Source organism: Nymphaea colorata, chromosome 2 (assembly GCF_008831285.2).
Source record: "Nymphaea colorata isolate Beijing-Zhang1983 chromosome 2, ASM883128v2, whole genome shotgun sequence".
NCBI classification, from domain to species: Eukaryota; Viridiplantae; Streptophyta; class Magnoliopsida; order Nymphaeales; family Nymphaeaceae; genus Nymphaea; species Nymphaea colorata.
This window is the reverse complement of record NC_045139.1, coordinates 14,425,301-14,446,483: the sequence shown is the minus strand read 5'-3', so window position 1 is coordinate 14,446,483 and position 21,183 is coordinate 14,425,301. Positions and strand designations below refer to the sequence as shown.

General features: G+C 40.2%; 3 protein-coding genes across 5 annotated transcripts; 1 reads left to right on the top strand and 2 right to left on the bottom strand.

Annotated features, from left to right (window-relative positions):
• Positions 1-681: 681 nt before the first annotated feature.
• Positions 682-5,682, bottom strand: LOC116247168 (uncharacterized). The gene is made up of 6 exons (XM_031619166.2): positions 5,476-5,682; positions 2,816-2,965; positions 2,117-2,197; positions 1,500-1,625; positions 1,107-1,196; positions 682-893 (listed from the first exon to the last, which is right to left on the bottom strand). Exons 1-6 carry the CDS (start codon positions 5,621-5,623, stop codon positions 817-819), a joined length of 672 nt encoding a protein of 223 aa, XP_031475026.1. The 5' UTR covers positions 5,624-5,682; the 3' UTR covers positions 682-816.
• Positions 5,683-8,600: 2,918 nt separating this feature from the next.
• On the bottom strand, positions 8,601-12,150 carry LOC116248497 (uncharacterized). 3 transcript variants are annotated; one of them, XM_050076215.1, is made up of 2 exons: positions 11,963-12,150; positions 8,601-9,174 (listed from the first exon to the last, which is right to left on the bottom strand). In XM_050076215.1, the coding sequence occupies exons 1-2, from the start codon at positions 12,124-12,126 to the stop codon at positions 8,847-8,849; spliced, it is 492 nt and encodes a 163-aa protein (XP_049932172.1). In that variant the 5' UTR covers positions 12,127-12,150; the 3' UTR covers positions 8,601-8,846. The 3 variants fall into 3 exon arrangements, with proteins under 3 accessions (XP_049932172.1, XP_031477179.1, XP_031477178.1); XM_031621319.2 differs by lacking the exon at positions 11,963-12,150 and adding an exon at positions 9,445-9,745 and having other exon boundaries at positions 8,601-9,171; XM_031621318.2 differs by lacking the exon at positions 11,963-12,150 and adding an exon at positions 9,445-9,743.
• Positions 12,151-16,337: 4,187 nt separating this feature from the next.
• LOC116247013 (protein IQ-DOMAIN 19-like) lies at positions 16,338-19,529 on the top strand. The gene is made up of 4 exons (XM_031618958.2): positions 16,338-17,288; positions 17,495-17,734; positions 17,992-18,672; positions 19,124-19,529. The coding sequence occupies exons 1-4, from the start codon at positions 16,854-16,856 to the stop codon at positions 19,142-19,144; spliced, it is 1,377 nt and encodes a 458-aa protein (XP_031474818.1). The 5' UTR covers positions 16,338-16,853; the 3' UTR covers positions 19,145-19,529.
• The last annotated feature ends 1,654 nt before the right edge of the window (positions 19,530-21,183 follow it).

Genomic DNA, 21,183 nt, shown 5'->3' with positions numbered 1-21,183 from the left:
GATTGTTTTTTATGAATGAATTTCCATACAAGAACTATTCCTAGATCAGAGACCACTTCCGCTACTGTAACAACTAGGAACTGCTGCCTCTACGACTACCATTATTATTTTTTTTTTCCGTGATGTTTAATCTGTTGCATCTGCTCTTACTCTTTCTTTTCTCCATACAACATTTGAAACTCACAATGATGATCTCCTGTGGCATACTTGGTAGTGTCACAAATTTGTTTACCAGTTGAATACTACAATTCTGTCAAGTACTCCCACTTTTTGATCCTTTTTTTTTTGCAAAAAGGTTGCATCCTTTTCTCCAGATATGCCAACGTCAGTTCCTCCGATCCATTTTAAGGTCCTTTTAAAATGGAACCTGATAGTTTTAAATGTCATTTTTGTTTTGGAAATGTATTGCACTGGTGCCATGTTTTTGAATGGTTAAAGTTATATGCTACCTTTCCGTTCGGATTACATGCCCCCGGATTGTCAGAGAATTAAGGATCGCTCTCTAACTTTGGTGTAGTTCCCAGGCAGCAAGATGACCCAACAATCCTATTTCTTCCTCAATCTTTGTTGCTCTTTTTATCTGTCTAAAAATGATAGCGAAATGTCTGAAATCGTCCAAAATGAACTCTGTGCCGTGATGAATTAATACATATTCTTCATATGACATGAAATTCACAGACGGAAAAAATGCTCAATGAAAGAAACTTGTAGACAAGAAAATATCAGTGGTATTAACAATACAACCTTTTGACTTGTGTTAAACACTCATTTTGTACAAAAAATTTGATGAAAGGCTATCCAAATCCAACTGCTCCTTTATATCCCAATAATTATGGCTCCAAGCAATCCTAAGGTAATGATTGAGCGTGTGCGACCTGACAGACCTAGCTCAGCTGAAACAATGAAACAAATTATTAACATTGAAGAGTTAAAGATGCATTTTTTGCATGTTCATGCACATGAATATAACCTGAGAACTGTTAACTCTCATAGACATAGAGCAAGCTAACAGACACACAAGAATAAGCTCGCGACGTTCATTCAAATGTACTTCATCACTGAACCTAATAAGAAGAGAATGATGGAGCATAAAATGCAGGACTCACCGTTGCTGCTTCCTGGACTGATGGATGGAGAATCTGATGACGAATGATTCCCAAAAAGTCCAACACTAGAGCATTCAGCTGTTAGAAAACCTGCAGAAATGCTGCTTCAGCTCATTGAAAGTTGATGTATCGGAAAAGGAACACCTAAGACCAACGGAGAATGACGCTGTACTATAGCCTTCATTTTTTTGGCCCTACGAACAGCATGTATCTCAGTGGAAAGATCATAGTAACCCCTGGGGCAATCACATTTTTGGTCAGCAACTATCACCTTTATTGAGCATCTCAGATAAGGGAGAGTGATACTTGCACGGTTGGCTCTTTAACAATGAAGGGGGTAAAGAAGAAGAGTCCCATATGGAGGAGGTAAGTGTAGTTTGCATGCTTACTTACATTCACTTAAGCAAGGGAAGATGGTCACATTCAGAAGATTGGCATAACCTTCTCTGCAGTCACACCTGTGGAACAAATTGGAAGTCCGCACACACTCTCCTTCTCCACAGTATGTGTAGGTACATGCTGGGCAAACAAGAAAGAAGTCTTAGTCCTTGTTCGATAAGATGCATTTGAAAGATTTTATAGTTTTGAGCTATATGTTTATGCAAGAAGCTATCTTCAATACATAATATAATTACTATGAGAATGGTTCGAGTACAATTCCTGTCAATTTCTTCTTGGCAGCACCTCAGACATCGATATACGTGACGATGAGCTGCTGGCGGCTGCAAGAATCCATGATTGAACATATTTAATGGAATTGTTATAGTTATCATCTTGGTTTCAAATGTTATAACATGTCAAAAATGGTGAATTGAGGATGGCATGATGATGACGATGCTATCTCTCCCTATCTACTAGCTTGCTACGTCTACGATAACAAGATTTTGCGCATGGAGATTATGATTAAATTGGTGAAGATAACAATGATGATGAATGTAAATAAATCGTTTGAACTGTTTCCACCATAGCTGCACAGGCCATTTCTTAGTTGAGATACAAGGAGCACTTACGGTCAAAAATAGAAAAATTGAGACGGTCTGTGGGTGCCAAAGCTGGAATAGGGGGCTTAGTGCAAGAAAAGTCCACTGTGCCTGTAATTACAGAGAGAAAGCTGAGGAACTGTGACAAAAAAAAAACAGTAAACATGTCACACCAACAAATATGAATCGAAGGTTCACGAAGTTTTCTATTCCTAGACTTGACTCCGTAAACCAATGGGTTTATGTTCTTAAACTAAAAGAAACCTTCCGTTCCAGAAGGACATCACATTCTATAAGTATAATAAAAGCTCTTCTCGAAGAACAATTCCCTAATTCACCCTTAAAAGTTCGCCAAAGTTTTAGACCTTCGTTTTTATGCCACATCTGGAAGTAAGAATAAGAAGATTCTCCCAGAAAATAGGAAACAAGCCATGCAACTTCAAACGTGACTCGTGAAATGCCTTTTCGTATGCAGAGGTGGAAAAGCATTTCGTAGGCAAAGCTTACATTTATGCTGCATTAGCAGCTTAATTTCATAAATATGAATACTTTATCCTGTGACACTTTCTACCATTTTCAAGCACGTCATAAATTGGTACCTTCTCTAAATCCCGTCATCATTACTTGAACTCAACTGTTTGTCTTCTTTTTCTTCTCGACTTATTTTGAAATAGTGGAATGGAAAATAAGAGAATTGTCATCTCTCGAGTTAGGGGCAGTGCCACTTACAATTAGGAATGACGCATGGCAGAAAATCAAAGGCACTTGATCTGAAGAGCTTGGTCCACCCTTCTTCACACTCACAAGCATAGGGAATGATCTGGTGGCTTGTGGGTATGCAAGTACCTTTCCCACATTGAACGCCTGAACACGCATCACCTGCAACAAAATGCACATAGAGGTACAATTTCATTTTGTCAGAAGGAAAAAAGAACACCAGCGCAGTACCTTTATACAAGCTTATAATATAAAATTAGCATTGATCTCACTGTCGTCCTCACTAGAGATTTTGAGTTGTAACCGTGCTATTTACTTGTTTCTTGACACCTGAGCTGGTGTTAGGCAGAACCTTTTCGGATTATCCAAACATAGACAGACCAAACGTAGTCAGGTGGATTGAGCTCTTATTATAAAGTTCAAACGTTACGTATTCTTTTATAGATACTAATTTTACTTGCCACAAGATTTTCCTTGATAAACATGCTCTATGGCATTAACACTGTCCGCTTGCACCTTGCCTTTAAAAACGTGAAGTTGACCTTCTGGTAAGGGGGTGACCACTGATCATGGAAACCATCACAGATACGTGTCCTGCAGACAAATTTGGGTTACCTTTAGAGAAGAAATTAGCTACCACGCCTTCTGGAGCCACCGAAAATTCCAAAAATGCAACGTTTTCTGTTGTATGAAGGTCCCGTATCACAGAAGATATGAGTTCTCTATGAATCTCTTACTGTCAACGATAGGTTTAAAGGCCCCAATAAATTCTTAATGTCCTCTTCACATAAATAAAAAACCAGCTCTCAAAGGTCTCAAGCTTTTCCTCGCCGAGCTACAGTGGACGATACCATAATTTTTGAAGCCAAGTGTTTTGGTTTCTCGCAGCATTCAACAGAACGGTGGAAACTGAGGTGTTGCTTATGCCTCGTTGCGACGTTTCCACGTTTCTAAACAGGAATGACAATTATGTAAATACGGTCACTTATAGAATGCCACTTAGAACTGGCCTTTATACACATCGAGTCGAGTTTTTTCGCTTTTGTAATTAGCTGTCCACCTAATTACCCGACTGAACAACCCATTTCCATTGCCATTTGTTGCAAAAATAGTGACAATCACAGTGTTAGTAATTTTAAAATTCACAAGACCTATAGAAGGTAAGTCCCAAGGCTGACTTTTAACCTATAAATTACTCGTAGATCTGCATCTTGAACTTGTCGTACTCATCTAGTAGAGATGCTTGCGAACGTTATCACGTTGATGAAAAGATCGAGTCCTAATGAAATTGGAATAATTGGGCTGGCTGGGTGTACTTTCACCCTCTCTCTCTCTCTTTAATATATATATATATATATATATATATATATATATATATATATATATATATATATATATATTGAATGATGACACTAACTTTTTAGAATTACCCAATAATCTAATCTAAACCGTCATCATGTTAGTTACTTTAACAATTAAGTCATTCATATGAATGTACGATGTTTGTAAAATGATATGCCTAAAAATTGTAGAAAACTTAATGGGGAATCGGATTGGACATGGATTTTAAGACTTAAAGAGTTTTCATTTCCACAGCTCATAAATCCCTTATAAGCAATACAAGTTGACCCCTTTTTTTTTAGTTTTTTACAATTTCCCATATTTTGCGCCTATCCCTACAGTTTAATTTATACATATATACATACCACTCCTGCCATTTGACCAAAATAATGAAGAAAGGAGATTTAAATTAAGAGTAGTTAGTGGCGCAAGATGATACCGTTTTTACCATCTGAACATATTCAAAACAAATACACAGCAAAAAGATAAAGTAATAGCCGATAAGCGGCATTATTAGTATAAACACTTATGGTGCGGTAATAAAGTAAAACAGGATGGCTCTTAAAGAAAGGAAAAAGTGTTATGGGCCACAAATTTGCCTGTTGGTGTTTGCGGTCAACGTGGGAACCGTGGATCATCTGTCTACACCCACTTGAAAATTTTCGAATGAAAATGAACTTCTTCCTCCACTGGCCCATACTGCCTAATATATAAAACAAAATTAAGATGGAAAACATACGTCAATCCTAACTAATGAATATACACGGACATTGAAGATAGCATGTTCGTACGCATTAGATGATAGCAACAAAATGCGCAAGGTAGCCTGCCTGCCACACCAAAACGATACAATTATTTTTTCTCGCGTCCTTTTTTTTTTTGTTTCTAATTCTTCCATCAAAAGAAGATCCCTTTTCATCACACCCTTCGTGCGGATGCATCTTAGCCGTCCAGATACATTAGTTTGGACGGTCAGGATCGTTGCAGGAGATATCGCAGCGTCATGACATCGGGAGCGACCTCCCTTGACTTGTTCGTCCTAATCAGGGGACATAGACGTCATTTTTGTTTCACAGAAAGCGAAGCCTATTGATCATTCCAGAGAAAGGACGACGATGTCCTTCGTACGAGTTATTTACTGGATACGGGACATCCCCAACCCTTTCCCCTTCTTCGAAGCCGAATGCCTCCATTTCTCTCCGGGAGCAACCAGGCCGCGAATCGGCACAATCACCATCCAGGCGTCCATTTTGGAGACAACGGAAGTGGCTCGAAGAGTAAACGAAAGAAGAAAAGCAGATTGAAGTGAAGATATGAAGAAGAAGAGTTACCAAGAAGTGATGGATACAAAAGCGGCGGAGAAGCGTCGTCGGAAGCTGCTGCAGCGCGAGAGAGGAGGAAAAGGAGGAGTAAGAGAGTTGCCGATAAACGGATTCCGGCAGTCGCCGTTCCCGTCGGTTCTGTTTTCTGCCTCTCCATGGAAGAGGCGCGTCTCGAACTCGATTCCGTGCGGAGGGAAACAATCGCAGGCAGTTGGGCGGGTGGAACTCTTCGGAGTTCAAAATTCCCTTATATAGGGTCACCGCGGCTGCTTCTTGCGATCTAGACGGATTTGAGCTTTGACTTGAAAAAGACGATAATATCCTCATCTTACCCATGTCCATCTCGACCTGGTTGAGATTCTGGACTCTGGATTCTGGATCCCGATTCTCTCAACAAAAATGGAGCAAAATTTAAATTAAAATGTGTCTGCTTTTGTCAAGATCTTATGATCTTCTTAATTTATGATATAATTTTTTTAATTCAATAATTGGTTATCCCAATACTTTTGTACTTCAAAAGCTAAAGCCAAGATGATCCTTGGAATTTGAACCCCTTTTTTTTTAAATTTTTTTCAATATTTTATGACATGAGACCACGAAAAGATGCCTAGTTAATGCGGGGACACTCCCCGGCCGAAAATTTGGTTCAATTGCTTTCACCACTCAACGGTAGAGAACGACAGTTTGCGTTGTAAATATCGATAACGGCATCCAGTTGGTTTCACCATTGATATATTGTGTATCGATCGGCCTCTTAATTTTATTTCATTTTTTAATTTGAAGATATATTAAAATATTTTAAAGTGGTTTAAAAATGAAAAAAATTAAAAAAAATGAGATAAACCCATATCGCCATATGTGTTTCAAGCCGATACGAACCAATATTAACGAGATTATTAAGACTAGTATTTATCATCTGCTTTCCAAATAGCACACTTATTTTAAAATCGGAGTTTTATTCGTGATATAAGAAATGAACGTACAGATGTGCATATATACAACAATAGTTGGAGACACCTACATGTAAGTGAATACATTTTATTTTATTCGTGTGTGGGCAACTGCCTACACAAACCCATATGTGGCTCCGCTGGTGGTGCAAAAACGAGCAATGCCCGAGTCACCAATGTTTAGTAGGTGGACTTAGTTGACCTAAAACAACAGTTGCCGGCATCGATGTCCTTTTCAAAGGACTTGGCCAACTTCATGCCACTTGACTTAGCCCTGTGGCGAGGCTCCTAGCAGATACTGTGACCCAGCTTCTGTGGCCCGACATGATTTGTCGAAATTAAACCATCTAGTCCTGGTTGGACCGAGCCCTGGCTCCTTAATTCACGCTGCCAGGTTGAACCAAATAAACCTGGGCGCGGACTTAGACGCTTCTACCTAGGTGCGGCACAAGTCAGGATTCAGTTGTATTTGGCATTTGGATCTGAACCAACCGGTAATTTGGATCCAAGTGACCAGTATTCCCTTGAAAGTAGAGGGTGTTTAAGTCATTATAAAGTCGAAGGCCAGGGTTGTCCTGGTTTGATTTGGTAGATGGCACCGTCAAGAGATCCGTAACCACTCTATGGGGTCCAAGATTGGAACTGCTTTAGGTAATTGAGAAATTCAAAGTGACGAAAAGTGAGGCCTATTAAATACTCAGGTGATCCAACTACCCCTCCCATTTTTGGGTCTCGAAACCAACATTGGCACTGCCCATATCCATCTTTAGGCTTATCTTTTATTGCATAGATCCAAAGCTGGGCCGAAAGAATTCCGTCTTTTGATCTTCCAAAATCGTGTCGGATCATTATATTATATATCAAAAGTATTGATCTTATCGTTTCCGTGTATGTGATTCCTTTTAGCAATGTTACGAGAATCGACTTAAACTGCTAATGCCAATGATTCGATTCTGGATCCGGTTCAACAGTGTCAGTATCACCTATCATTTTTTTAAAACTTTTTTAAATGTTTTACGAGTTTCCCAATTTATTTTTAGGCTCAATTAATGCACATCAGCATTGATTCAATGTGCACAAGTACAACCAACCCCACTAAACACTGCTCAATTCAATGCTTGATTTTTTGCGACATAAAGATTTTAATGTCAATTCCTGTATCTATAAAAAATCGGCCTTCTGCCGTTAAGAACTTTAATTTTGTAAAATCACCAAGATTATCCAAATTAAGTTTGGTTAGCAATTGTGAAAAGCAAAGCAATGACATGTATTAAATCTGGGTCTCTTTCAACTTGAAGTCACGTCAATATAGGTAGACGGAGATCAAGGCAATACCGCTGAGGACCATTGCGCTGCAATTAAAGTGTGAGACTAAATTGGACAAGGAAGATAAGAGCAACACCAATATCTCTTTTCAAATCAAGTAACACACGCTTGTGCCGTTGTGCGTATATTTTAAAGGGTTGCAGTTATGAGTGGTCGGCTGAGGTCTCCATCACCATCAGTGCCAAAGAAAGAAGATTGCCAAGAATTCCACAAAGAATTGCCACATTTTGAGCGGCTATTCATTGTCATAGAAGATTTTCAATCTCTGCCCAGGACAGATTTTCTTCTTTTACGAAGTTCCCCATCATCTCACAAGGACAGGCGAATGGTCATAACTCCGGTTGGCTTTGCAGAATTCTCAAAATTTTGGGCATTTTTTTTTTAGTTCCTAGTTAACAAATGTCTTTCCCATTAAAACGTTCACTAAATTTAACCAAAATCATAGTAAAATGACACCTTATCACCAATATCAAGGAGACAATGGCGTAACCAAAATCCAAGCCAGGGAGAACAAATATGTAAAGTTCCAGGTAAGAAGGTTATATCATCTATATTTTTATGTGAAAATAATTTGGCATGTGACCAAGTCTCATGTTTTGGATGTGGTTTCCTTATGTTAGAAAGAGAAAGAAAATACAGTTAAGTTGTTCAAGTGAGGCGAGTATTCACTTTTGCACTCAAGGTTGAAATCTTCAATATCCAAAACCAGAAACGATAAAATCAAGATAAAATAAAGTAGCGTGTAATCCTGATATGCCCAAGCTAGCAAATGAATATATTTGATTGCATGGGAAGTGTGAATTGGACTAAAAAGTTTTTTAAGTAAATGGATGTGAAGAGTTCGAAGATCTCTTGGTGTAATCTGGTAAAGATCTGTCTAACCTCAGCTTATCAATAAGAAGAACCACAGATATAGCACTAAAAGTATTAAAGTGATTACAGACTTTCTAACAATTCACTCGAGAAAAATCTCCAAAGTTTGTAGTACAGAAGAGACTGAAAACCAAAAAGTTGACATTGTCTTCAAACTCCAACTTCCTCTTGAAGTGATGAACAACTTCAAAGTTCCAAAAAGAAGCGAGGACGAAGAGCCTACCTGTCAATTCAGCCTACAAGAGACCGAACCGAAACGTGGGTTCTACAGTAGGGGCAATCTGAATGAGCGCTCAGCCATGGGCGCAGGCACTCCGGGTGGTATCTGTGGAGGCATGGAAGATGCATGACCGTCTGGTGCAAGTGGAAGACATCCAAACAAACCGGGCAGACCTCTCTGTCCGAGCTGAGTCGGTCCGATACGGCCGTCAGGCAGAAACCATTATTAGCGGCCGAGCACACAGTGACAGTGGGTTCTGATCTCCTATTTGTTGTAGACCCGGACCCGGACATGGCCCCGCGACCCCAACTAAACATTCCATTCCATCTGCCTTTGCTACTGCAAAGAAAATCAGATCAATCGTTTGCGTCCCACTTATATAAAATGTCCAACGGTTACTATTGAGGTTCAATAGCAAATTTGTAGCAAACGTGCGGGCACGTATATGGAAATTCATAAAAGTAAGGTAAGGTCTGCTTTGAGACTGTCATGAAAAAGTGGTACACATTTCAAGAAATTACTAAATTACGAATAGTCCCGCAAATTGATCGAATTTGCGAATCGCCGGACTTGCGGTAAGGAAAGAAAGAAGAAAGAGTGCGCGCTCACTTGGGTGGATGGAGGTTCCGGAGCTTTCCCTCGAGGCTTCGTCTGGCCCGGAGGGCATTCTCGTCCAGATAGGATCCACCGTCAGCATCAGCAGAGAGCGAGTAGAGTCTCCGATCCGATGGCCGAGGGGAGGGATTGGGCGGAATCGGGTGGTGGTGGCTTGCTCTTCTCCGGCGAGCGGACTCCACTCCGGGCAGCGTCCCGGACATCGCCGGAATTTTGCTTCCGCGTCGGAGAAGGGGAACCGTAGAAGAGTTCAAAGCGGAGAAGGCCGCCGCAGAGAAATTCGGCGGATTAGTCGCTTATTAGTTATAACCCGTAGCGCCGAGGGTCGGCCAAGAATTTAAAGTTATTACGTAAGTGCCATCCATCGATAAATGGCGTCGGACTTCGGCAAGGACCACGCTGGTTTGGGAATTTACGTAATTATCCTTATATGGATTCAACAATCGGACCTTAACTGGATCCGAGAAGAAAGCCCACTGAAAATAAACCCGTATGGATATAGCTACACAATGCTTGACAATATTATAACTACGGTTAAAAAAAGTCTAATACAACTTATTTATATTAAAGGTACTTCATTCAATTTAATTCATTGACCTAACATGGTTAGAGATAATTTATGGTTTAATTCGGCATCTTAAATTAAGAGTGCAAAAACTTAAGTATGTTTTTAGCGTTGTGGAAAAATTATGTCACTTTAATACTCCAAAATTTCTATGTGCTATTTGTTCTCTTTTTCATGTCTTAGTGAAAAGTTTAAATAGGACTTTCAAGCCAGGTCGAAAGCGTAGCCATACAAAATTCGGATATATTATGGATCCTCGTTCAGATCTATTGGATTGTAATGAACTTGGGATTTGATAACCAGCGGGGAAGCACTACTTCTGTTCGGCTCACCTTAATGGTGGAGTTGGTTCAGATCCGCTAAAGAGATCTAGATGTATGTCGGAGTATTATGACTTGGTAGTGGCAATTCTGTCCACTGGTAAATAAAAGAGGGGGGTTCGAAGGCGAAGATCTGTTCCCAAAACGGGGAATGGCTTTCTCGTTATATCTGAAAAGATTAAGTCGCAAGAGGACTGGGTGTCTGCAAAAGAACGGCGAGAAGCTTCCTGGGTGCTTCTTAAGCGCCTCTGTATAACAAAATCAACAAATAATCAATTGAAAATTCATAAACGAGTGGTCGAATTTTTGTTTGAAAAAAAATAATAGAAAGCAGCGAACACCGCTCAACTTTTAAAAATTCACAAATAAGTATTTCAATTTGTAAGAGAAACTGTCAAAGAACTGCCTAACAGCACAAAATATTACTTTTTTTAATATAAAAGAACAAAAATGCCACAAATTAATGACAAAAATATTTTTCTTTAGTTGAAGCCTTGAAGGGAGAAGCTGGCTTATTATGAGCCGTTTAAATATGAGTTTTTCTTAATTCATTCTTTCCAAGCAACGCTACCGACAAGTCTCTAGATCAGGCGATGGCCTTGGATCATGTAAAATTTTCTTTTCTTAGAGAACGGTCCCATAAAATGCCAATTCAAAATAAGGCGTTCGGTGATATGAAACACTGTGTTGTTGCTCAAATGGTGGAACTCTTTTCATTGAACTATGTAGCATGTCGTGTAGCTACTTAGAGCTTGGTATCGGACCGGCCCAGGCTCAGGCCCAGCCCGACCATCAAGACCCGAGCTCAAACCCAACTAGGTGCAACGCCATTGTAATAAAACTAAAAGAAAAAACTATGTATAAATATAGATTAGCTGACTCGATTGATTGTAATCAAGTTAAAATATATATATAATAAAAAATCTCATATAATTTTTTTTTTTTTTTTAAATTCTTGTACTCTTTCTTCATTTGCATCAGCCTTGTAATTTTATTACCACCACATGGAAAAATAGCTCCGTCCCTTCTTACAACAGTACCACAAGCATGGTGTTGAACTTGTGTCGTAATTAAAATTTTCAGAGCAAGGGGCTCATGGTTCTTTTGGAAGCGAAAAAGAGAAGTACAAACAAATTTTCCTTTCACAAAATAAATTACCCCTTTATGAAGAAAACGGGACAATAAGTTTTGCATCTTGCACCATATGGGCAATCACAAGCAAAATTCCTTGATTCTCAAATGGTGTAAATGAATTGGGTGTATTTGATAATTGATTGGATGCAGAAAGTGAAACCAGATAAAAGAAATTCTGATTCAATATGCAGCTTCGCACTGAATTTGAATCAGAATTCGCTATGGGAATTAGTAAAAAATCCGACTTAAGTCCGAATATGATCCAATTTCTTAATTAGACACTAATTTTTTGCATATCCGACTCTTTGGGAGGCCAAACACTAGAGCGGCTCTCTTACATGAATATTAATATCTTAGCAGAAAATAGATCCTTTTAAACATATGCAAATGGATCTAAGATGTGGACCACAAGAAAGAGAGAAGGAAAATTAATGGTCCAAGGCATTGAAGAACGAAGAAGAAGAAGATGATGGAATTATTGGGCACTCCATACCTGACCACCCATAAGACGTTCATGATGTGATCACATGGCAATCTGTCCATGAACTTCACTTCAGTTGCAGAGGCCGTCAGTCCTGTCCAACTGGCTCCACTTTGAGATGTTAATGGGAAGCAAGCGATGAGCTGTTTCTCCACCCTTAGTCCATTCTTCCTCATCTCATCTGTACAGGGAGGGATCTGCAAAAGTATGCGGATAAGGAAAAGAATTTCCCTTTTTCTCTTTTCTAATGCTTTCCCGCCACGCGCGAGCGCGCTCTTTCTATTTCGAAAAGGCGGGAGATAAAAATAATTTCAAAAGTTTTTTTTTTTTCTAATTATTTCGAACACAACTAAAAATCAGTAGCAAATGCTGTGGGTGAAATCAAAATTTGCCATTAATTCATGACAATTCAAACGGGTATATATAGGGGGACAAACCACATGGGTACGCTGGAATATTCTGTCCCTTCCATTAAAAATGCAAATGGGTCAGATCGAGGATAAGGGTTTCTAATCTTTGGCTCTTCTTTCATTTCATCTGGGTTGGAATCAGAAAGAATTTTCTCATTTCATTTTTTCATTTCTTATATTTCTAGAAATATATTTCCAGACCATCAAACGGCCCCTTATAGACATTCTCTACTCAGTTGGGACTCATAGACATTCTCTACTCAGTTGGGACTGATAGGAGTTCTTCTTCACGTTTACGATCTCATTTATCATGTATGTATATCTTAAAACAAGGGCTTGGTGTTTAATTAGATGCACAATAGAATTAGTGAGAAAGAAAATGTTCTCTTCTGCGCTCTCAACTTGTCACATGTGTGTCCGCTTATCGTGTCGGTGTTGCCGAGCAGAGAGGAAAAATTTTGACGTGTCCATGTGAAAAGAAACTGCTTATTTGTGTTGGCGAAGGCAACGTTAGAGTACATAGCACGCCACTCATCCATGCCATGAGACATTTTGTGTGAATCACACTTTCCAAAAGGGCCCTGCCTAACTCCTCACCATGAACAAAAAGAAAAATGAAAGAGCAGAAAAAGTTAAGGGAGAGAACCAAATTAAAGAATCTACCGGACCCAGTGTCCATAAAGAACTCAGATTGCAGAGATGGTCCAAATTTCTCTTCAGCAAGCAACATAAATTGGGTCCTCCTGTCAGTTAAAGAAGAAAATGGAGTCATCTGCCTTAACTTGCTAGTGAACCAATAAATCGATTCATGACTTCCACTTTCAGATTGCGCCCTCCAAAATTATGATGTATGAATGACTCTTTCAGATCTGCTTTTCTTGCTAGTGAACCAATAACATGATTCATGACTTATACTTTCCAATACTCCTTGATATATATAGATGAACATTGAGTTTTCTTAAAGAAAAAAAGGCTCACCATTTGTATCAAATTGGCGTTGGAACCCCTTGCAAATTCATTTTATATTGTAATTCGTTCATTCTACAATTTTAGATGTGCTTGAAGGCATTATTGATGGATGGTATGACATGCATTGGATTTGAAGTTGAGAAAAGTATAAAAAACAGTGGATTCTGGTGGATATGTCTTAATGGTGGCAGTACCAAATATTCCCTCTTAAATATAACTATAGGTTTAAAAATATGGGAAAAAGGTTCATAAAAGCTGGCGAAATTAGGTGAAACATGGTTATTGCAAAGGGAGTTACACGGCACATCAAGGAAGGGCTAGAGCTTAATGCGGTACAGTTGCAAAGTACATTGGAAGCTGTATCCGCCATTACCGCGGAAGCAGAAACAACTGCGGCATCATTCCCCAAGAACACGTTCTTTTGATTTAGTGGGCAGCCTTTTTATGACCCAAAATACCATACCCATTAACTCTAATGATTTTCTTAGTCATAGTTACTGCGTATCATTTGGACAGTTCCCTGGCCAAGCTCGATTGATTGCCGATCATACACATCAAGGAAGGGCACGTATTTGTTTATTGTCGTTCATTTCAAAGATGATCGATGCATCATCTTTATTTTTCTTTATCATGGTAGCCACGATCCTATCATATTCACTTTCTTGATAGCTAATAAAAACTATAGTATCTAGTGTATATGTGCGCGGGAGAGTTGTCTTGTATATATATATATACATATATATGAAGAGAGAGACAAAAGAGTTGTCTCGGTTGGTTGGTCACATGATGTAAGCCTCAGGCTGCATTTTAAAAAACTGACGAACCTAATGTGATTGATCAGAGCGACAAGAAAGAGAATAAAGTGAAAAAGAGCATAACAACAAAGCGTTTGATGTCATTCAAAGCAGTAGATGCCTTGCTGCAGATGACGCCTCTCCCCTCTCGTCCTTTTCTCCTTCACATGGATCTCCCATTATGGCCCAAAGAAGGAAATAATTAAGTAATCACTGAGTGAAAGTTCTCTAAAATATCAAGGCATTTGCAGCCAGAGTGGTTCCTTGAACTTCTCACCCTCTGACACTCACAAACCTTACATATTCTCCTCTTTCCTGTTCTTGAGCAGTTCTGACTCTGTGGAAATAGTGCTCTTATGATGTAAACAATGGAATCGAACATGGGCTTTGCGCCTTTTCTTCCAAGATGTGATCATTACGGAGACTTGACTCGTAAACTGAACTCTGTAGATGGACTTACTGTGGATCGTTCGATATTGGTTGCACAATTTAGTTAGGTTGACATCACTTCATCGCCTTTTTTTTCCTGTTTGGCAAGATCGTTTCAGGTAGAAGGTTAATAGAATATGTTAATCTCAGACACATCTAGAGGACTGAATACTTGGTTGTTGTGGGATGCTTGGGTTCTATCAAGTTTTTCTGTGTAAGAGAGAGGGATCATGAAAAGGCTCTCTCACCAAGCAAGTTCATTGAACGAATCCGCATAGAAAGAATTCGAGTTGCAATTCTATGAGAAGCGTAAGGCATCTGAATTTTTCTTGGATTATTTTCCGATATTCAACACCATGGTTATTGCCATGTGCCAGTGAACAGACATAACTTCGTAGTCCCACCAAGGAGAGAAACATGGAAGAGAGAAGGGGGAGTCGCTGCCACCTGGTTATATCTAGGCCTGCAAATATGTGGTGGATTTAGTTGTATCCTAATTGACTCAACCCAGAGACCTATTAGTCAGGCACATTATATTTTTATTTAGAAAAAAGTACAAGATCACCTTCTTTTATGTCTAATGAAGATCATGAGACTAAGGATTTCAATAATTTTCGAAGCGCAACAGCTTGAATCTTGCATGTGGATACCACAAAAAATTAAGCTGTTGTATTATCCAGCTTACAAATTAATGCAACCTGCCTTCTTATGTACTTAGCTGTCTCGAATCCGATTCACCTGCGCCTAATGTGCCCCGATCTGGGCGCTTATCGAGCCCATGAAACTAATCTTGGTCAAGATTGCTCTTGACTGAAGTTGGGATCTGTGCTGATCATGTTCTTCAGTGATCATGATTTTCTTGAGCTTGTGGAAACCCAATGATCACGTTTCTGCTGTAAAAAAAATTTGGCGTGGCTCATCCTTTTTAGCCCCAGGAAGCGGAACCCATGAGCAAGCTCGGCCATGGAAAGATATTCTAAGAAAAAAGAAAAAGAAAAAAATTGTGTACAGATGGCTGAATATAGAAATACTGCTGCTTCCCTGCAACCAGCATATAGCTACAGTAGAAAGCAAGGCGGAGGATGCATGTGAATGCCAACCCAACTTTCCATTAAACTGGATTTCAAAAATGGCCCACTTGAAAAGAACCTAACTAAAAACTAAGCAACAATTAGATTATCGCTGTCTCTCTCTTCACATGCATTAAAAATTCAGCAAAAATTAAATTCTCTCTCTCTCTCTCTCTCTCTCTCTCTCTCTCTCTCTTCACATACACTAAATACTAAGCAACAATTAAATTATCTCTCTCACCCCCACCCCATCACACACATACACGCACGCTCTCTTTCTCTCTTTCTTCAAACACACACACCGGCTCACACAAAGAGACACACATATATAAGATGATAACTTTTATTGGAAATGAAGGGGAGTTGGTAGCGTTGGAATACCAGATTTGGAGACTGAGACCCAAGGAAACTCAATCGGTGCAGAAGAAGTTTGATGGGAATATTAAATACCAAATAATGGCTTCTGCAGCAGGGAGGGAATCCCCACCTGTAAGCATGTGTGGAAACCGACCTCGCCATCTCACATGGCTTCTGACCTGTTGCTTTACTTGACAACGACTCCAGTTTGTCTCTTAATTGGTGATGGGAGGGACACCAAGTTACCAGCACACAGCCCCTCCCTTCCCAAGAATACCAGAAAAGAGCTACCTCTGAGAACTCATGGAACTGAGTGTGTGTGAGAGAGAAAGGTCAAGGGGGAACGCTGAACAGTCTGCCTTAACTTCACAAGGGACCCAACTTGCAGGAACTACAGAATTGTCTTAGCAGAACCAACTTAAGGACAATGAAGTGCGGGCAATTTGGTCAGCTTTGAGAAAGATGAGAGTGATCCTTAAGTCATCAACAGTTCAAACCATAACTTCTTGTGCTCTGAACACTGGCTGGTGGGCTCTCTCTCTCTCTCAATAAAATAGGCTGCCACATATTATAAGAGATAAAAGAAAATCGAAAAAGGAAGGAAGCGTCGCCTTCAACATTAGAGTCAAACCAACGCCAATAAGGAAGACTGCAGCACATAAACATGAAGGGCATATAATGGGAGCAGGCAGCCAGATGGTTTTAGACAGTGAGGGGATGGATACGGTATTATTAAAATAGAGAGAGAGAGTCTTCTCTAGCATGTCTACGCAGCCAGCTTGTTGATTCTTCTGTTCTGTCTATCCCCCGCAATGGCTGCTGCCCCTCATACAAAATACCCTTCAGTCTTCTTTAGTTTCATGTAGCAGCAGTAATGGGGAGGACCAGTAAATGGCTGAGAAGCTTCTTGGGCAGCGGCAAGAAGGAGAAAGAGAAGGACAAGGAGAGCCAAGGTCTCTCTCTGGCTGAGAATCAATCCACCTCCGCAGCAAGTCAGCCTCCAAAAGAGAAGCGCAGATGGAGCTTCAGGAGATCTACTCACAAGGATTCGAATTCTGCAGATTCGATTGCTGCCGCTGCTGCCAATACTACCACATCCGGTTCTATCATATCCGTCTGCGAATCTGAAAGTGAGCAACGGAAACATGCTATTGCCGTCGCTGCCGCCACCGCTGCGGCTGCTGATGCCGCCATAGCTGCTGCTCAAGCTGCCGCTGCTGTCATCAGACTGACTGCCAGTCCCCGCAGGCCAACTGCTGCTGAAGAAGCCGCTGCCATCAAGATCCAGTCGGCTTTTCGTGCTCATCTGGTTACCGACCCCCTCCCATCTCACAACTCATTTTCTTGTTAACAGATACAAATTAGCCACTCCTCTTACCTCTCCATGCATCTCTTTCTCTCAATCAATTTAATTTGTTAATAGGTTTGAGAGTAGCAAATCCTAACATTTCTCCCCGCGCCTCTCTCTCCCTTTGTCAAAATTAGTGACTCCCCTCAACCCTGTGTTCCATGCAGGCAAAGAAGGCCTTGAGAGCACTAAAAGGTTTGGTGAGGTTGCAGGCATTAGTGAGAGGTCACCTAGTGAGGAAACAGGCAGCAGCGACTCTCAGGTGTATGCAGGCGCTCGTAACCGTGCAGGCTAGAGCTCGGGCTCAGAGAATTAGAAATGTTGATGAATCACCACCTTCTTCTCAGAGGCTGTCTACTCACAGGCGATCAACTCATGAACACCACCACCGATATAGACATTCTTATGTAAGCCCTGTTCCCGAAGCAGCCCGCCTTGATTTGACGGTCTTCTACCTTGTTAAATGTGCAAAATTTGTTGTTCCTGAGTATGTCAACATCCTAATAGCAGAATGTATCAATGCGCAAATTGATTTAACACACCTATGGAATTTGCTGAATTTACAAAAACAGAGCAAGTTTTAGGGTTAAAAAGCCAATAATCTATTATGGAGCTTGATGATGAATTAGCAACTGATTTGCCATTTTGTACTTTGTTCATATAGGATATGGACAGAAGTCCAGATGAGAACATAAAAATTGTTGAGATGGATATTGGCGAGGGCATGGTCATTTCAAAGAGCAGGATAAGCAATTCAGGATCGTATGATAAATCTGAGCAGATGTTCTCTGCACACAAGAGGTCCCTACCACCTCTTCCAAAGCTGGACCGCGCTCAATCTCCTGCACCCTCAACTGCATACACTGATCTCAGCCCAAGAGCTTGTAGTGGACATTTTGAGGAGTTCTCATTCGCTACTACACAGAGTAGCCCACAGTTCTTCTCGGCCATGTCTAGGCCATATTCAAGCAAAGGCTTATTTGGAGCTCCTAGACACGAGTATGCAGAGTCGGTTTCCAACGACTACAGTTCTTGCCCCAGTTACATGGCTAACACAGAATCTTCTCGAGCTAAGGCACGGTCTCAGAGTGCACCAAAGCAGAGGCCTGAAACATATGAGAGAACATCATCTAGGAGGCGAACGTCTACGGAGAGCAGGAGCGTGCCTCGCGGCATCCGGATGCAGAGGTCATCTTCACAAGTAGGATCAACGTGCAAAGGCTATCAGTATACAGGTCCCATCAAGCTTGACAGATCAGCAATGTCGCTAAAAGATAGTGAATGTGGTTCGTCCTGTTCTGTGCTCACAAACACCAATTACTGCAGATCTTTGGTTGCCGTAGAGGTCAGTATGATGCAAGGAGAAGTTTAGTAACTGAGCGCCATATCTATTTTAAATAGTAGAATTGATTTTAATCAAACCAATGTTATTAGAACCAATCCCAGCAGGCATTTTAGGCTGAGTCACCCCCTACTTCCAAGTGCCCAAATCTGCTTTCTTTTCTTCTGATTAGTTTTTTGTTAGCTACTGTTTGCTTATTGACGTTGTTCCCTGCAAATTATAATCTTCTGCATTTGCTCTTCCTTTGTTTAGATCGCTTTTCTAATTTTTAAAATTTTGAATGCTTTTCTGAATTTTAAAATACCATTTTTAATATAGCAGCTCAACTCAGTTTGATTCGATTCTACAGGCAGCGGTAGTTTTCTGAAATCTTTTCGGGTCTGGAATATGGCAGCAGTACTTCAACTTCATCTACGCACTCTGATCATCTACTTTAATGTGTGGTTGATTGCAGGCATATGGCAACAGGAACTAACTCTACCTCTTACCCTCCGTCATGATTGTATTTTTGAAGTGTGTGATCTTCTTGAAAGTAGAAAGAATAATGCACAGAGCTTGACAGGCTGGTTCTGCATCAACAAGTAATGAGCCAGGCTGGAATCTGCTGAAGATGGTGCATGACAATCTCCCAACTGCATCTGCCGGCTTATGCATTGCACCCAGTCCCTTTTATGTAAAATTCTTGCTTTACTTCCATCCTCTGATTGTGTCTGCTGATTTGTCTCCAATGTCTTTTTGTGTGGAATGTAACATGTTCATGTTATTTTATTTTTTCCATTTGTTATACAAAGAACTTGACTGTAACCGAATGTGCCCAAGAATCAACCACATAAGGCTTCCTTTCTGGTCTCTCTGGAATGATGGTTAATGAGATTATCGAATATGAAAACCTAGATCAGTTCATAATCAGATCATGGAAACTAGCAGGCGTATGTCTTAAACAAGCACATTTTTACCAAGATTCTATTAGTTGGACAGCAAGCTGCCCCTTTATGTGGGTTGTAATTTTACGTATAATCGTGCAAAAAATGCCGTCACTTGCAGGTATTAGGAAAGCAACAACTTTGTCATTTCCCCAAGTCTTTGGACAAATCAACAGTTCGATTTGTCCACTTGATAGTAACTACTTCCATGAATAATGAAACTCTCTGGAGTTGCTACTAGTGAATGTATTTATAGTGTCAAAAGTTTGCGGAGGTACACACCATTGAGAAGTAATATGTATAATCAATTTGTTTTCATGAAAAGCTTGGTTTTGACTAAAATGGTTGCTTCTATTCAAGGCTTCTGGCGTTTTCTATCTTGGTTCATCAAAGAACATTAGTTCCTAGCCAATCAAACACCCCTGGAAATTTGGTTTGCGGACTGACAGTCACACAACTGAAGTACCGAATTCTGAAAGAATCTAACTTTCTGTGGGCAGGTCTTCACATATTGCTACTGAACTAAAATGGGGAGCTTTCCAAGTTGAACAAACGACTCCAGATAATGTTTCCGTGCACGATCCCAACTAGAAAAGGAAAAGAAAGGGTTCGTAGAATGATTGTTCATCAGAAAAGAAATATCAATGCAGCAGAAAATGTACATCCAGAAGTTTTTGAAACGAGTCAGACGTGTACAAGCTTCATAGTTATTTAAAATAGTAGATGTAGTCCTGCGCTTCACGATTACACCACCAGACGGGTCCCTGTGAAGAAGACAAAAGCAGCCTTGCCAAATTTTCCTATAGTTTAACAGGTTTTTTGATGTCTGCGCATCAACCATTTTCATATTGACTGCACGGTTCCATGACTGGAGGATTAAGCAGCACAACTCTGTGCCACATCTTGTAGTTCTCTTCCATGATCCCCTCAAGTCCTAGTTCTTATCTTCAACAGATGAAATCTATCCTTCGTACCAGTTCATAATCACAGTCATCTCTCGACACTGGATTCACGGTGACAGGCTTCAAGAAGTAACAGAACCTGTTGGACCTGTCGGTTTTCTTCACTGTAGTTCATTATTCCGTGAGCAACGCCTACATTTTTTCCTGCATCACACCTGTTCACTGACTCTCCCTTCATGAGAAGCAGTAAATGAAAGTGTACTGCTGCCTCTAAAAGGTGCATGTTTTAAATCCTTTGTGACGACTAGAGGACGGGAAAGGCAGAGCGCCGACTGTAGAAAGAAAAGTATTTATGTAGTTCGAAGCATCTGACTGCGGATGGTTACCTTTTCCCTTTCTTGATGGAAACCACCAATGTTCCTTTTGGACATGAAACCATCTTAAGAACCTGAGCTTAACATCAATTCGGACACCAAATTTGATCTTTGAACATTGTTTGATCCACATGACAATATCATCAATATCGTTGCCAGTGGTGAATCCTTTTAGAAAAGTACACAGTGAGACTTGGTCGATTACCCGTAGCAAATCGTCCTGGATGTATCTTTTCACCTGCATTTTTGTTTTGAAAATTTTAAGACTACTTCTGTTGTTATTTGACTCAAAACGAGTTATGGTCTTGAGCTGAA